The following is a 17676-nucleotide window of genomic DNA, read 5'->3' as shown; positions in this document are numbered from 1 at the left end:
TCCTCCTCCAGCCTTACAATATGTTAGGATCATCAAAGAGACAAAGCACTTACATCAAGACCTCTATTTTGAAGACTCACTCACAGAATCTGTGAAATTTTGTGAAACAGTTCAATAATTTAAATGGTTTAAGTAGTAAAAAATAAGTTTCCTTCCTCTTCCTCCGTCAGGGGACTCTGTACAACTGGTCAAGACAGTGAGTTGGTTGCAACATCCAGTCAGGAACAGCTGTGCCATCAAGAGGCGGGTCTGTGGACCTACCAGCCACTGTGCTGTGAAAAGCCTCCAGAATTGGTAAAAACCTTTTAAACTTTTTAAAGATTTTAAAATGTATTGTCATATACACAAAGAACAAGTTGTACTACACAATGAAACTCCTCTCTGACTGGCATCTACAATACAAACTATAGAAAAACAGGAAATTTCAAATGTGAGAACACAAGAAGTGGGAAATTCACTTTGCTAAACAGAAAAATAGAAAGCAAGAGTTACAAAATTGTACAATAAGAGCACAAATTGTGAAGTCTGAAGTTCATTCACTCCTGTTCTGAATAGTGCACCTGGAGAAGTTTCTGTGCATGACATCATGGATTTTACTGTGCAGCTTTAAAAAAAATTGAAATTACCTGTAGTATGGCCTATAGTTTAAAGCTGGGAAGTAAATAGTGCTCCTAGAGGTGCAGATAATCATGGTTACAATACTTATGCTTGATTCTGCATGACACTATTTAACCATAATTTAAACAACAACCTAAAAACAAACTTGGTTTATGGGAAACACCACTCCTGTTCAGTGGATCTAGATGAGTTTCCAGCTCCAGTAGCATTTGTTATTGCTGAAAATAGACAAGGACATGGAGGAGAACAAACTGGTGGTGTCTTACTGGATGACAGCCTGGAGAGGAGTGAAGATGAAACTGTGTTGAACGTTAGTATGCCTCACTCACCTCCCTCCATGAGGCAGTGAAGATTATGAGCCCCCAGCCTGAGAAAGAAGGCTTCACCTTGTAACAGTTTTTATGTTGAAGAGGTATGCAGTAGGAAAATGTTGGTTTGATTCTTGTAATGAGTCTTTTTTACACAAGTACTTCACTGAAAGTTTAATGCTTCAGTATTGAATATGCACCATTGACCAAGAGTCAGGCCAGAAAATAAGTAAAACAAGCAAATAAATTTGTGCATACACTACTTCTGGCAGAGCTTTGGAGATACAGTACTAGGTATGGATATAGTAGGAGAAGGACAGAAGTAGTTCCTCTTAGCCTGTGAAATCAGCCGTTTAATTTAGTCTGTGATGATGGATGATCTTTGTCAAATCTGAGAAGATAACCTGACAATGTCATAGTGATGTCATCAGCCTTGTTTTGGCCTGGGCCAGGAAACTACAGATTTATTACAAACAGGGGCATAGATGAAATTTTTTACAAGGCAGGGTGGGTCTAAGGCAAGATACCACCAAGTTGCATCATTGGAAATCTAGTGTTTTTGGAGCTTGTAGCTTAAAGTAACAAGTCAGGATATCTCTTCTATCTGTTTCTCTTGCGCTGCCTCCATTTTGACCATATATTTTTGAACCTGTCTCTCATGGTATGAGTGCCGCTTTAATGACAGGTATTCTTGCTTCCCAGAGGATATACCCTTTTGATCCTAATGACCACATGACATTTCCTATAGCATCACCCTCAGGATGAACTTTTCATTTTTTCACTCGGCTTTAACAAGGTATTGCTTTTTCTTACACTTTCAAATTGTGAGTGATAACCACTGCAGCCTCTAGGGGACGCCAGCAGGACTAAATACTGATTCTCTTCTTAAGAGATTTTGTTTCTCTCATTTTTTCATTTTTGGCAACATTATATTATCATTATCTAAAAACTATGTGTGTGTGCACCCCCCCACACACAGAGGCTGTCTCTAGCAGGCACACCGCTCAGAACTGTACACACTCTCTGTATCTCTCTCAGATGCAGGTGAGCGAGGGGAGGACTGATTGAGATGACTGTTTTTGATTGCATGTGTCTGAATGGCGTGTGGAGTTTGTGTGTTTGAATTTGGGTGGAGATGAGGAGGAGGAGGAAGAGGAGGAGGTCTGTCGGCTGCAGGATTCCATCACTCTTAGCAACAGTTATTGAGTTACCACGGAAACGCTCTGCAATGTTCTCTGCTTCTCCTTTGTCCTCCTCCATCTCTCTCTCTCTCTCTCTCTCTCTCTCTCTCTGTCTGTCTCTGTCTCTCTCTCTCTCTGTCTCTCTCCCTCTCTCCCTCTCACTCTCTCCATCCTGTCTTTACTGCTCGTCGACCTCCTCTGTGTGTTGCTACGGCAATGCTCTGGGACATTAAGCTGGATCATTTTGCAGCCGCAGTGCTGGAGCGCAGAGCTCAACTGTTAGCTGTGAACTCGTGAAGGAAGTCATCAGCTGATCACCTTGTTTACTGGTTGGTGTTTGATCAAAAGATGCAGTTAGTCTGTTCCTGCTTTTCAACTTAAAAAAACAAACTGCTCTTTGTCTTGTGACCTTTAACCCCTCGACTTCTCTAACGGATCAAATCAGACATCATAATTGTGGACTGTCCAGACCATCAGGTGGCATCACAGGTAATTGAATGTTGGAAGTTCCATCGAGCCCAAATGCTCTTGGCTGTCATCAGCGTCGATGTTTCCACGACTCCGTCAGTCTGAGAGACGTCTGGACGCTTCACAGGGACGAAACTCTGCTTTGTGAACACTTATACAAACCCTAAAACCCCCACCTCCTCTTCTCCTCCAATAGGCCCAGATGAGCGAGGAGGTGGAGGAGTCACAGCTGCCTGAGGAGGTGCTGGAGGTTGAGGAGCAGGGGCAGCATGAGCAGGAGGAGGTGCAGCAACAGGAGGGAGAGCAGGAAGTGCAGCAACAGGAGAAAGAGCAGAAAATCAACCAACATGACGTAGATCAAAAGCAAGTAGACTTTCAGGAGGTCCAACAGGAGGTGCTACAGAAAGAAGAGGACCAGGATCGAGAACAAGAGGTGAATCGACCTGAAGAAGAGCAGCAAGAAGAGGAGATGCAAAAGGAAAAGGAGGTGGAACATGAGGAATATGTGCTACAGGAACAGAAGGAAGTACAGCAGTCTGAGGAGGTGCAGCAGCAGGAGGAGGTACAGACTGAGGAGGGGAAGCAGCAGGCAGGGGTGCAGATTGAAGGGGGGGGGCAGGAGGTGGATATGGAACAGGAGCAGGAGGAGGTGCAGCGAATTGAAGAGCTGCAGCAGACTGAGGAGGAGGAGCAGACTGGGGAGATGTCACGGACTGAAGAAGAGCAGACGGAGGTGCAGCAGCAGACTGAACAGGAGCAGCATATAAAGGAGGAGCACCAGGCAGAAGAGGTACAGATTGAGGAGGTGCAGCAGATTGAGGAGGTTCAGGACTTTGAGGACACTCTGCAGCAGAATCACCAGGTCCTGATTCGACTGAGAGGAATGTAAGTAAACGCACATACAATCAGCTGGCTGATGATGATGATGTAATAGCATTATTGATAAATAGTGATCGTGTGAGAATCACTCGATTAGTGTTAGTTTTCGAATCAGATTGACAGCCTTGGGGATGGCATCAGTGTGGTTGCCTGGTTGCCTTGGTGATGTTGGCATGGACCAAGGATGAAGGGAAGACAAATGACAGGATATTAGTGGAAAACTGTGGGTGTGCGACATGACTGAACATAAGAGAGAGAGAGATTGTGTGTGTGTTTTTTGATGAGGTCACTGCTTCCCATCCTTCTGTCTGTCTGTCTGTCTGTCTGTCTGTCTGTCTGTCTCTCAGATATTTTCTCTGTATTTCATTAAGCTGCTGCTGAATTTGGGGCTGTGGTAGCAGATGCAAAATAGCATGTCTTTTTGTTCTCCATAGTTGCCATGGTAATGACAGAGCGTTGCGATGCAGCAAACTCTAAGCAAAGACAGAGAGAGGCAGAGATGAAGGCAGGACATGGAAACACAGTGGATGGCAAAAAGAAAGGAAAAAGGACAAGAGCAGACTCAAACTGAGCATCAAAATGTTGTGATTGATTTTGATTGATGTGTGATTTAATGTCCTGTTGATGTTTTTTCAGCTCTGGTTACATGCTAAGTAACTACAGTCTCACTACATCACCACTACACACATTGAGAACCTGCCTTTAATGAGCTCTTTAGTTAGATCAGAGGACTGATACCACTCTTTATGTCTGTTAAATGTAAGACTACAGCCACCCTAAGCCTGGGAACAGGGGGGAATGGCTAGTCTCTGTCTGAAGGTAACAAAATCTACCTGCCAGCACTACTAAAGCTAATCACTGAGCTTCACAGCAGTGGTTCCCAAGCATTTTTAGAATATGGCAACCCCTTAAAAGGATTTGTTTTCTACAACAGCATATGTACAGAAATTTGTTAAAATATTATTATATTATACTGTATATCAATGTAAAGTTAAATAATACCATATAGGCTTATTCTCAATCAACAGATGCTCCACAGATTTACAGATAAAAAATCAACTTAAAATAAACAATAAATACAATAACTATGTTACTTGCTAAATATATTTTCTTCCATTTTAAGTTTGCTTATATTGGTATACAACAATAAACAAACAAAACAAAACAATGAAAGGTTGCAGGCATTTTAATTGGACATGTGAGCTTGCTGTTGATGTGGAGAGGAAGAGCACAATTCTCAGGTTTGACTCCACTGTTTTCTTTTATACGAGAGAGATGAGAGAGCTAGATATGATCTTAATACCACAATCGATGGATATATATCTTCCAAGCAGCCATCTTTTAAGCCGTTTGCCAAGTAGTGTTGAGCCTGATTTCAGTTTTGTTGGTAGGCTCAGGGATAATTTCCTCAGAATTACTTTGAATGCATCAGCAACTAAATGACTAAGCTCTTACCTTTAAAGTGCAAAAAGTCCAAGAACAGCTTTCAATTTTATTTGGGTATGCCTTGGATAGGCATTTTACGGTGATTGTAAGGGAATTGTAAATTAAGAGCTCAAACATCAGACAAAAGAAAATGAACCATTCATATATTTTTTAGCTCAATGAAAATGAGGATCAGGGGAGTGTTTTTCTTGCTTTCTTTCTTTATTAATCTTATTATTATTTTCATTTGTTACATTAAGGCAGAAAATGCACAAGGGCGGCAGTTTATCAACAAAGACTATGCTGGAGTCAGTATGAAAGTGAAAGCAATGATGAACCTATTAAGTTGCAACAAGACCATATACAGGGCCTTTACACATCAACATTTAAAGCATTTTCGAAAAATTCATACGCATTTTGTAACCCATATAAAACAGGATAGTTTTTAGGGTCTGAGCACCAAGGAACAATTGGCCCTGGCACCAAGAATCTATTACATTTCAGTCTGGACCACTTTAGTCAAAGGAAACTTTCATCCATTCGCTGCAAGTTGTATTTGGCTGTATGGCTGTGTTCTGGGACCTCCCTGCCCTTGCATTTGCCTACATGGAAAGAAAAAAGGCAGGGAGAGCAGCAGCAAAGAGGCAGTGGTGCATCCAGATTTGGCTGGGGTGGTCTAATGGGGCACTGACTTATACAAGGGTGGAAAGAAACACTACATGTGCGTACAGACACGCATGTCAGAATAGCATTAATTACCTTTTCTGTCTCCACAACTCAGAATTACTTTAATTACTAATGTTACAGCATCTTATACTTTCCTACATTCCTGTGTTTATGATTTTAAAGCTAAATAGACCTCAATTGGATGTAAAGCTTATATACTTTATTCTTTAAGCACTCAAAAAGAAATTGTACTTCCAAAAGTAGGCTACTTACATATCAAGTCAAAGTCAAAGTCAAAGTCAGCTTTATTGTCAATTCAGCCGTATGTACAAGACAAACAGAGAGGCATTTCAGAGTCCAGGGTGTGTGTGTGTGTGTGTGTGTGTGTGTGTGTGTGTGTGTGTGTGTGTGTGTGTGTGTCAGTGTGAGGGAGTAGGGGGGGTGGTCAACAGGGAGTTATAGTCCAGGTTGTGTGTTGGTGTGGAGGAGGGGCAGAGCAGGAAGAGAGTTCAGCATCGGGGGGGGGGCAGAGCAGGGAGAGAGTTCAGCATCCTGACAGCCTGGTGGACGAAGCTGTCCTGCAGTCTGCTGGTCTTGGCCTGCAGGCTCTGCAGTCTCCTCCCTGATGGCAGAAGGCTGAAGAGGCTGTGTGACGGGTGGGTGGGGTCTCTTGCAATGCAAAGGGCTTTGCGGGTGAGGCGAGAGGTGTAGAGGTCTTGGAGGGAGGGGAGAGAAGCACCGACGATCTTCTCAGCTGCTCTCACGATGCACTGGAGGTTCTCATATAGCTAGCTTTAGTCTGATGACCACTCAAATCGCTTTTACAACACAAGTCTGCAGATTACCCACTATTGGCCACAGATATCTACACCAGATGCCTATCTGTTGCTAAATTTAAGCAGCAGCAGCATTTAATTCGATGCCATGTCTCAATATAACAGAGGACTCCTATGCTAACTTTAGTCCATCTCAAATTGATCATCTGATTGATAGTGCTACAGGTTCAATGTGTATGACACTTGATTCTATTGCCCCTCTAAAAAAGAGGATAATAAAACAGAGGAGGTTAGCTCCATGGTATATCCCCCATATGGGTCCATATTGTGGTAAGGTCATACTGTCATAGTTATGTTCCAAAGAAAGAGGACCAAAATACAGACACAGGACTCGTGTTAATATCCCTAACAAAAACTACAACAAAATATGTTTGACAAGACGAGAGATGAGAGAGCACCAATGTCCTTAAACACTAACTGTGACTCTGTCAACATGTAATATTGTTGATCAAAAAAGATGAGACTAAAATGTAGATGTAGAATGTAGATTCATGTCCTCGTCCATTTTTAGAATAGAATAGAATAGAATATATATTGTCCACTCATATGAATTTGTCTTTGGCTTCAAATCAAAGCACACAGGTGTGAAAATAAAGCAAAGAGATATGATGAAGACAGTTCAAACACACAGACATACTGTACATATACTTAAGAACTTCCTATGCCATGGGTTAAAATGTGTGAGATAAAAATAAGAAATAAGTGGGACTGTAATGGGGTGGTTGTGGATCACAAGGTAGAGCAGTTGATTCATCAGAAGACTAGCACTTTGAGTGGTCGTCAGACTAGAAAAGCTAAATAAATACAGTCCATTTGCCATTCACCGTTTGTAATCATAAACGGTTGGAGTAAAGTGCAAAAATAATAACAATGAATAAATAACTTAGATAGACATACAAAACTGCAGTCACTAATGTCTAATAAAAAGTCATTTGTTCATTAAGTTGACACAGGATAGAACAAAAGACCACTTAAAGATGTTCCTCATTGCTGTTGGTACCCTATATCATCTTCTTGAAGGCAGTCTCTTAAATTCATGTAACAGAAGCTGAGGGTCCTGAACACATACCCACATGGGTTCTTGCTGGCATATGATGTAAATACAGGTGATTTTTCCAACAAAACACATATTGTGTGTAAAAACTGCCTTTTCTATTGAAAATTAGCTTGCATGTGTCTGCTTGCATTTGAAGGTTTGGCTCAGGCAATTTCCCTGGCTCCTCCCAAACTGTGACAAAATGGGTAAGACTCAGAGATATAGCTGGTTAATAACATTATCATTACCAAGCCGCATTCACCCTGGCAGAAAAACAACATCATACCTGAAAGATATTTATTCCTCTGGAGTGGCAAAAAACACAACACATTGTTACAGGATGGGGGTACAGGGTAATTTCGCAGACTTCCTGTGCACACAGATCCTTCATACCTTCTCTTTTAAACTAATCCCGGTGATATGAGGTGTGGTCACTTGCATTGTACTTAAATCTTGATTGTTGATGAAGTTGTTGTGGAGGACATTGTTGTTAAATGTCTGTCTTTTAATGTCCTTTCTGTTGTAGTTGTACTGACAGTTGCCATAGACAGAAAGGGAATTTCTGAAAAAACAATAAACAAAACTATCATGGTCCTTCTGGTAACTGTGTTGCATTCAGATCTTAACAAGATATTTAGGGCTGTGAACATTAACATGAACCACAATTAATAGCAGGCTACAGATATGTACTGACGCTCCTCACAGGGAAACACGAGAGAGAGCCTCTCCCCATAAAGGCAGTACAGTGACTCTTCCAAAGGGCTGTGAAAATGCTTCTAGTGGCTTTCAAAGCTCCACCAGACTCACAGTCACAGTCACAGACATGGCAAAGGTCATGGCTGTTCATGTTGCCTGCTACAGCAAGGCTGCATATCATATATTTATATTCATATAATTTTTAAGACAGTGACATTTTTGTAGTAAACTATGTGCAGTGCAGATACTCTTTTTGATATCTTGGTTTGAGAAAAGTAAACTTTTTTCCATTAAAAAATAGACCAACAATTCAATCAATGAGTGTTTAATCAAATCAAATCAAATCAAACTTTATTTGTATAGCACTTTTCATCCATTTAAAATGCAACACAAAGTACTTCACAAGATAAAAGAATACAACAACAGAGAGAATAAAAGCATAATATGACAGACAATATCCCACTTCCAGATATACACACATGCGCTCACACAAACACTCACAAAACACACACACACATACACACACACACAGTGCTGAGACATGGCAGGGCACTAAGGAACCATGTGAGGAAACACCTATGCAGACTTAATAAAGGAGGTTTTCTAAATTAAATTCAGTCTGAAGTTAGAAAAGTTTCTTGTTTTAGATCGGAATATCTGACACATAGGGTGGATCTCATTTCTCAAAACTGTCGTTTCCTCGCTCCTCGCTCGAACCGGAAGTACTTCTGGTCCACCATATTGCCGGCCGTCCCAAAGCCAAAATTGCGGCTCTGAGGAGCGAGGATCGAGGAGCGATGAGGGCCCTCGGAGGAGCTATGAGCGAGGATACATCAGTGCATCCTACCCGGAAGTCTGTCAACTGAACGGTATGAAGACTCCGCCCCCACAGCTGTCACGTTTGAATGAGGTGGAGGAGAAAAGTGCGCTAGTGTAACTATCCTGCAGTGAATGGCTGTAATTCAGATGAGCCAAACAACGCTACGTTCTCCAAAGAGCGATAAAACAAGAACATGAGGATCCGTCATGTTTCAATCACGTAAGAGATGATGTATAGTGAGCAGGGACGATAGTCAAAAGTCAAAGTCAAAGTCAGCTTTATTGTCAATTCTGCAGTATGTACAGGACAAACAGAGAATCGAAATTGCGTTACTCTTCAACCCTTTGTGACAGGACATATATTAGAAAAGAGATAAATAAAAAACTGTACAATCTAAATAAAAACTGTACAAACTAAGTAAGTAAAAACTGTACAATCTAAATAAAAACTGTACAGACTAAACAATGAAACATTGAGAATGTAATAGTGCAAATGTAAACGGTAGTGCAAAAAGAATTAGCTTAACAACTGGTGGTGAATAAAGTGACAGTGTGTTGTTTTCCTGAGGGGAGGGGTTCACATCAGTGAGAACCTGCTCACTATTATCCCGCTTTGAACTCTGCTCACTACTAAAGCATTCAATATAAAGTGACACAAAATAGTGATTGAAACATATTTATTGATTTAAAATGAGTCTACCCTTGCCTGTCACCGCTCTCACTGCGCAACGGCTCTGAAAGTAAACACGTACGTTGCGTAGCAACCGCCTCTCAATGTGCGCAGGCCGGCGGGCAGGAAAACTTATTTCTTTACAGATATTCAGAGAAATCATGTCAAATGTGGAGAAGTGACGGGACATCCCAGACCTGAGAGAGACGTAGCTGGAGACAGAGTTTGGTTTACCGCTGCTATTTCTACTGATGGATAAAAGTCCCGCAGCAGCTGATTTCTGCGTTCAGCGTCAGACATTAAAAACATCTGTCTTCAGTTTTGTCTCCACTCAGCAGTCTTTTATCTACAACCTGTTCTAACACTAACACATCGGCCTCTCGTCACTCGTTCTGCGTGTTATCTGAGTGAAATAATGTGTTTCATGGCAGTGTCGGTTTGCCTTCACTGACAGCTCTGAAATGTGTCTCATTGAACAGGACAGAAGACACAGCGAGGCTGATAAAGTTCAGGTCAGAAAATGACCACCTGTTCACCTGGAAGAGGCGTCCAGCCAAGAATGAACTCATTAATTCTCATGTGTGTTACTAAAAGTGTTTCATATTTATTTGCTAGTGCTGGAGACTTTTTAACAATGTAAATATAAGTATAAAATGTAAATATATCGAGGGCAGGGGGCGGTGGGGGTGTGAATATAACGGTAACTGCAGCAGCTCCAGCTGTGTCGCGTCATCAGAAACAGACCTCGCTTCACGTGAGGCTTCAGAGGAAAGGACGTCTCAATTCTCATAAAACATATTTCCTCGTTTCTTCTCTCCTTGCGTGGTTTCCTTGCGTCCTCTCATGCATCCCTGGTGGGAGGGACTAAGACGCAAGGAAAAGACGCAAGTGAGGGAAACGAGGATGCAATTTTGAGAAATGGGATCCATCCATAGACACAAAGAATCATACATAATCATACACACTCCGCCCAATCTACAGGCACATAAAGTAACAGCTACTTCTATATTGGAGCTTGCTCCACCTGCAGGCAAAGAGTACTGAAAGCTGCAGTTACAGCTTGTCTGGATGTTCAATTGCAATAACATCCACTAAGATGACCGTGTCCAGGGACTAACTACGTTCATTAGTCTGCTGCATTTAAAGCAGTGTTTATTAATATTCACTCTTCATCAACACACACACAAACACACACATATATATGTGAATGTATATAATAATAAGATAATACAAAAAACCGTCTGTCTATCTGTCCTCTCCTCACCAGTGTTTGCTACATTGAAATGCCCTGCTGTTACCACGGAAACTAGGGAGGACGAGAAATGACCAAACACACAAATACACACACAAAAATCAGGGCTCAACATGTGTGTGTGTGTGTGTGCGTGTGTGTGCGTGTGTGTGTGTGTGTGTGTGTGCGTGTGTGTGTTTATTGGATGCTCTGCTTTTTCTTCAGGCAATGCCAGTGTGGATGGAGAAGTGAAAAACACCCTCTGGTGGTGCATCAGAAACAGAGTCATAGAAATAATGCACCTAAAAATAAACTATACTTTATATGCTGAATATTAATAATGCAATGAAGAAGATGTGTGAGGTGACAATGACAGAAAAGTAGAGAAAGCAAACACAGGAGGAAGAAAAAATGCTAATTTTCTAACTGAAGGCATCAGTCTGCAAGAAGTCAAGATGGAGTGATGAGTCACTCTCCAGATACTATCTCTGTCCTCACCTGTCACTGCTGGTGCTGCAGCATAGTTCTCTGTTTTTTAACCAAAAACACAATGCAGCAACCTGGCAATGCTCGCCCAGCTTTGTAATTCAGAGCTGATGTGCCCACGCAGACCACTGTACAATTACCAAACGGCCATGAAATAACAGGTTCCTGCGGTCAGATTTCAAAGCTGGAACATGCCAGAGCTGTGATTAGCCTTTGGGGTCAGATTCCAGAACTGTGACTGGCTAATTTCACATGAAATGGAGTGATCAGCCTGTGGAATTTATATCTAGTACAGAGGGGCTTTTTCATTGTCCAATTCAATTAATAGATTCACCAGTGTGCCGTGATGGGTTAATAACTCTTGTATTTTGTTGAAATTAGCTTTACTTTCTCATTGTTTGGGGTCCCATCATTCTTTCCTTTAATATTTAGGGCTCAAGCAGGAGAACCTTATTGTGTTTGTGGTGCCCCCCTAACTGGAAATGATGTGAAGTGCTTCCAAATAAATATGAACCTAATAGGCTGGATAGTAGCACTGTAATTAAGGCCAAAAATAGATTAATTTTGAAAAGGCCATGACGTAACCATAAGTGTGATTGACTTGAAATTGGACTCACGATTCCAGCTCAGTGTTATCTACAAAAAATCCTCTTTGACCATAAGAGTCAGTCATGGTCGATTTTCTGCAATTTAAATAATAATAATAATAATAATAATAATAATAATAATAATAATAATAAAACTAGCAATATGAATAGAACTTGTTAGATTTTGACTGCATCAACAAAATTGGTGTACAATCCTGGCAGGACTGAGATACACATTTCAATTATAATTTAGAATGATCAGTCAAGAAAACATGGCAACCACCAACCAAAAAATTTCTCAAGGGTCAGTGCTTAACAGGAAAATTTTCATAACTTGTTAACAATTTGTCCACTCATCATAAATATTGTTGCATAGCTTCTGGCCATGATTGGAAATAGGCCTACTGAAGTATTTTGAGCTGGACCCATAGGAGGTACCACAAATACCAAAAATGTGTACCTCAAAACTCAGATGACAGAATTTCACCAATGGTGCTGGTGCTCAAGTGGCAGGTATTCGCCAAAATCAGAAATGCCATAATGATTGGTGCAAGTGGGCAAGTTTCATGATGATGAAACAATTTTCTGATTGGTCTCAGTCTTTGTTTAAAAAAAAAAAAAAACTAGCTGAAGGGACTTTTCTCACATTTGTGAAGCCCAATTTAAATTTTTGCCTATTGAGCCACTTCCTTCTGTTGAGTGTTTGTTATTATTAGAATTTATTGTTACAACGTCATATTTAGAAATATTCCTCATTAACTTGTCCCCTATAATTGGCATTGGCAAAGGTCTCTCTGCTGCATACACCAGCAGAAGACAATTGCAACACATGATAAACTAAATACAGCTTTATAGTCTCATAAAATTAGTCATGAAGTATGTATTGGTGCTCCAAGGACTTCGACAGGCAAACCCTAGGAGTAATCATCTTCTGTGAATTTAAATGTCATGCTTGAGGCAGTGAGCTCAACGTCAACAATAATGCCCTGATGATTTAATGAGAATAGGGGAGTCAAAAATGGAGAGCCACACCATAAATGTATTTAAAGCAAACGAGGGGGGTTGTGTGCACATTCAACTGCAGCAGAGTATAGATGCAGGATAAAAACAGCTGCATTTTTGGGCCCATAGAGCAAGAGGTCTTCTCTGGCTAGCCGGTTGACTTGCTTTCACTCTGAATACTGAACATGGCCACTGTGACAAAATGTTCCTGGGAGCAAGGCCATGATCACCTGAATACACACACCTGGTCACTTTATGATTGGGGCTGTCTGGGCACAGCATGAGATTTGTTCATTTTAATGTGACTGTTATGTTTTTGTTTGTGTTCACAGGCAGAAATATAAAAGCACATCAGAGAGGTAAGACAAACACATACACACACACAAACACACATATGCACACTCACACAGAGTAGAGGAAGCTCTCAGTCTGAACAACAGGACTGAGGAGACTGTCTATGAGTTGTTTAGCAGTTCCTCAATAAAGAAATTTCCGCTCTAATCTTCTCAAATGGCTTCATTTGAAGGGGATGCATTGGCAGAAATCATATATAATATTTATAATTATGTTTTGATTAGTGTATATGTACCCTAAAATAAGAATAGTCTTTTCAATCAATCAATAATCAATCTGTAACCTAACCACTAGAAGCCAATAAATCCTACATACTGGACCTTTAAATAATGGTTTTAGGCCTAAAATGGTCAAATTACACATGAGAGAAAAATCCAAAAACACAGAACAGTCTTGTGCATCTGAACTTCTTTATCCTTTGCTACCCCGTTAACCATCTCATGACCATTCAGAGTTATCTTGTGACCCTTTGAAGGTGCAACCTATAGGTTGGGAATTACCAGACTAGTTACAGTTCAACTAGCCTCGCCTCGAGCATCTACAACTGTGAAATACTGCTGTTATGCCCAGTCTAGGGGTACCTGAACATAACATGAAGGTGCCATCCTTCACTGGTCTCACACAGCCACACCAAGCGCGTTTTCACGGTATAATTAATATTTTTTATTTATAACAGTAGTTACTTTTTTCTGGGACACAGAGATGAACAAAACAAATCCGAAATAATGTGTAAATTAATTTAGGAGTGAGACCTACGCCAAAAAAACAAACAAAACCATGCTATACTTTTAGGGAGTTTACCACTTTCCTAAGCAAATAAAAAGATCGAAATGAAACACAAATTCTAACCTCCCTTCTAACAAAAACAGGAGAAAACTGGTTGAACACAAAGTCGTGGCTCACTCAAATTTGCCCAATACACTGGATAACTCAGACAAAGGAAAACGCCGGTTCGATCGGTGTGTGCTCGTTGACTCAGCGAAGAATGGCTCCGCCCATCTGACCCACTCTGCCCCCTGGGTGACGTCCTCCTCCGCTTTATGAAAGATGTTCCTTCCATGTCCGCCAATCCGCTTCGGGGTATGGCGCAGCATCGTTTGCATATCAACTAGGCACTTAAAAGGAAGCACACACAGAGCGAACAGGGAAAACACACAGCTATATAGAACTACTTACAACCACAGTTGTAACACTGCTTTCACATTGACCCATCAGTATCAACAATAATAATTTAGAACATGGCACTCTTAAATACTCAAGTCTGATTGGTCAATCGCCAAAATTCAGCTGTGTTTATTTCTTGATAGACCAATCTCTAGGGAAGCCATAGCAACAGTCATAGACTAAACGGGCAATCCGAATATGTACCAGGTTCAGTTACCGATTACCAGCTGATTTCAGTGGGAAAATATGGAGCATTTTCAGGACATCACTTTCAATTTGTTTGGAGAGGACAAAACACTTGACATGTGGCTGGAGAAGGACACGTCCCCAGCAAAAGAGACAAGAAAAGTAAAGAACAACGCTGGACTGAAAGGAGAAGCGATATCAAAGCACAAGCGACTTGAGGACACAGAGATCGACCAGATCGAAGTGGACAGACATGAAAAAAAAAACCACAAAGAATAACACAGCATGAGTGATCAACGTACTAAACGGCTGGTTAGTGGAGAAAAAATTGCAAACAGATTTGGAAATGTATGACGCTGAACACCTAAATCAGCTACTGTGGGACTTTTATCCATCTGTGCAAAATAATACCGGAAAACCAAACTCTGTCACTAGCTACGTCTCTCTCGGGTGTGGGATGTCCCCTTACTTATCTAAATTTGACGTGATTAAATGTCCCTCTTTCACATCCACCAATGGAGTGTTCAAATCGATCATCAAAACCCCCCGCAAAAACGGGCAAAATGTGAGCGAGCACCACCCCCCATCTCAACCTCAGATTTGCGGCTCACCAGGCATCCGAAGCACTGTCACCACACACAGCGAGTAGACTGGTGAAAAAAGTCTGGTTTGAAGTTCAGCTGCATATGACCAGATGTGGCAGAGAGGGAAACTGGGAGCTAACAAGTGATGCCCTTGAATTGAAAGGAAATGAAAACGGAATCGAATATTTTACACATCCCACAACCGCGAGACAAAAAAACACAAAGATGCCCGAGATCCATGCAAACAAAATTGCAGGGGATGCATTTTCGCAGAGCCACAAAACCCAATTACTCCTGTAATGTGCATAAAAAAATATTTATCTCTTTGCCCCCCTGATGTGAAATCTTTCTACCTTCACCCCTTGAGAAAAGAGCAAGCTGTCCTAAACAGAGAAACTGTGTGGTATTCTCTAGGGCCCATGGGCCACAACTTTCTTGAGCAAATGATGCCTAAAATCATCAAGGCCGCCAGGCTCTCTCACAGATACACCACCCACAGCCTGAGGGCCATGGCTGTGTAGCTGCTGTCCCAGGCTGGCCCAGCCAGCAGGGAGATCATGTCTGTCACTGGCCATTAATGTTAAATTTATGACTATTTTACTTTGTAGCTTTGTTACTTTGTATTGGTACTGTATTCATCAATCCACCAGTTCAGTCTCAATTTGTACAATAGGTCTGTACTATCACTCAGGAAATTAATTACTTTGTTATGTGCCAGTATAGTGGCAATTGCAAAGAGTCTGCTGGTTTGTGTCTGTATATGTGAACAAATTTGTTTAAATACTATCTGCAGTGCGTAGAAATGTTAAGTGTGGATGTTTATGCATTGGCCCCTTCCCACCAGATTTGACTGGAATTTAAAAAAAAGGTGATTGTCTGATCAGTATTCAAACATCAGGGTAGTAGAGTTTGTACTTTAATGAAGCTGGACTCACTTTGAGCTCAATTTGAAGCCCATAGAGCACCACGACTTATCACCTCAGTTAATACTGCTACTGCCACAACTACTGCTGGTAGTACCAATGATCATTATAATAATATAAAGGACCAGTGCCTAGGATTTAGTGGCATCCAGCTGTGAGTTTCTAATTTGCATGAATACACCTCACCTCACCCCTTTCCAAGTGTGTATGAGAACCAACGTTGGCTGCAAAACTCAGCTCTCTAGAGTCAATGTTTGGTCTGGACTACTCTAGAAACATGGCAATGCAACTTGGTGGACTCTGTAGGAGAGAATCTGCCCCCGTCTGTAGATTTAAAAACATGATTATCCACTACAGAAAACATGCATAAATATTACATTCCATTTTTACGATATTCTGCCAATAGATCCCTCTAATGCCTACGCATTGGTCTTTTAATATATTGAAAAATTAAGTAATAGGGCATTTTTCAACAAAAATGAAATGCTTGAATGACTGCAGTCTTGAACTTTAGTTTTATCCCGCTCCATCTCTCTAAGTCCAACTGTAACCATGTCAACTTAAACAGATTTCATCTAGTTTATAGGAAGGTGTTTGGTTACCATGACAACCGCACAATGCCTGGCCACAGTGGTGTCTTTATGTCTCCCTGCCTCAGTCTCCTATCTTGTGAACATTCAAAACCTCTATTCTGAGCAGTGAGAACAGATGCACAACCCAGCAGAAAATATCCATCTGTCCTTTAATCTGCTGTATTCATCAATCCATCAATTCAGTCTCAATTTGTACAATAGGTCTGTATGAAAGATGTAGGAATACGATTCAAGCCCTCTTTTGGGTACAACATGCTGTGTCAAGCCCGCTAAGCAACCCCTAACAATAAAATATTGAGATAAAAAGTAAGAAATTTTTTTCCAGTGTTGAGGGAAACCTCTTGTTTGTGGTCATAGGGGAAAAGATTAATATCAAACATAGATACACATTTAGCCTTGCTTAAAATTTAATAAATGCAAACATTTTGATATCAAACTGAAATCAGCTGTTGACCAGGCTGATGATGAGACAATGAGAATATAATCATGGACATGATGGTCAGGTCTATAAGGCGACATGTTTATTTCCTGCAGGAGATTCCTATTGCTTACTGTGGGAGTTAGCTGATTGACAGGAGGCATGGTGTCATGTGTCCATCTGGAGGAAACAGATTTTCATGTTCTTGTTCTGTGGTGTGAAGAGAAAGTGGCTGTGTGGGTGCAAAGTATGAAGTATATATTAAGTATCTAACAGTGCAGTGCAGTTGAATTCAGCAGTGCAACATAGCAAAGTACAAAGAAAAGCACAGTGCAGCATTTTACTGATTTATAGCTCACTGCTCCTTTACAGACTGTGAGTACATATATAGTGTACACACACACACACACATATATATATACACGTAAGTACACAACTTAAGGCAACGAAATCAGAGCTTGAACAGTATTTGAAGTCGACGTATTCAGATTCAAAGGAGAATAGGAACATAGGTCTTCCACCTGACATGCCACCATTAGGGGAAGT

The 17676-nt window shown here is 41.0% G+C and overlaps 1 protein-coding gene across 1 annotated transcript in view; it reads left to right on the top strand.

The window, feature by feature from the left end:
• The first annotated feature begins 2777 nt into the window (after window positions 1–2777).
• Window positions 2778–17676, top strand: part of LOC121616077 (calcium/calmodulin-dependent 3',5'-cyclic nucleotide phosphodiesterase 1A-like) — a 47771-nt gene continuing 32872 nt past the window's right edge. Inside the window, exons 1-3 of the mRNA XM_041950703.1 lie at window positions 2778–3062; window positions 3219–3460; window positions 13241–13267. Of these exons, the coding sequence (XP_041806637.1) occupies window positions 2778–3062; window positions 3219–3460; window positions 13241–13267 (554 nt within the window). The remainder of the gene's footprint in view (window positions 3063–3218; window positions 3461–13240; window positions 13268–17676) is intronic.

This window comes from Chelmon rostratus, chromosome 13 (assembly GCF_017976325.1).
Source record: "Chelmon rostratus isolate fCheRos1 chromosome 13, fCheRos1.pri, whole genome shotgun sequence".
Lineage (NCBI taxonomy): Eukaryota > Metazoa > Chordata > Actinopteri > Chaetodontiformes > Chaetodontidae > Chelmon > Chelmon rostratus.
Note: the sequence above shows the minus strand (reverse complement) of the source record. Positions and strands in the feature narration are given on the sequence as shown.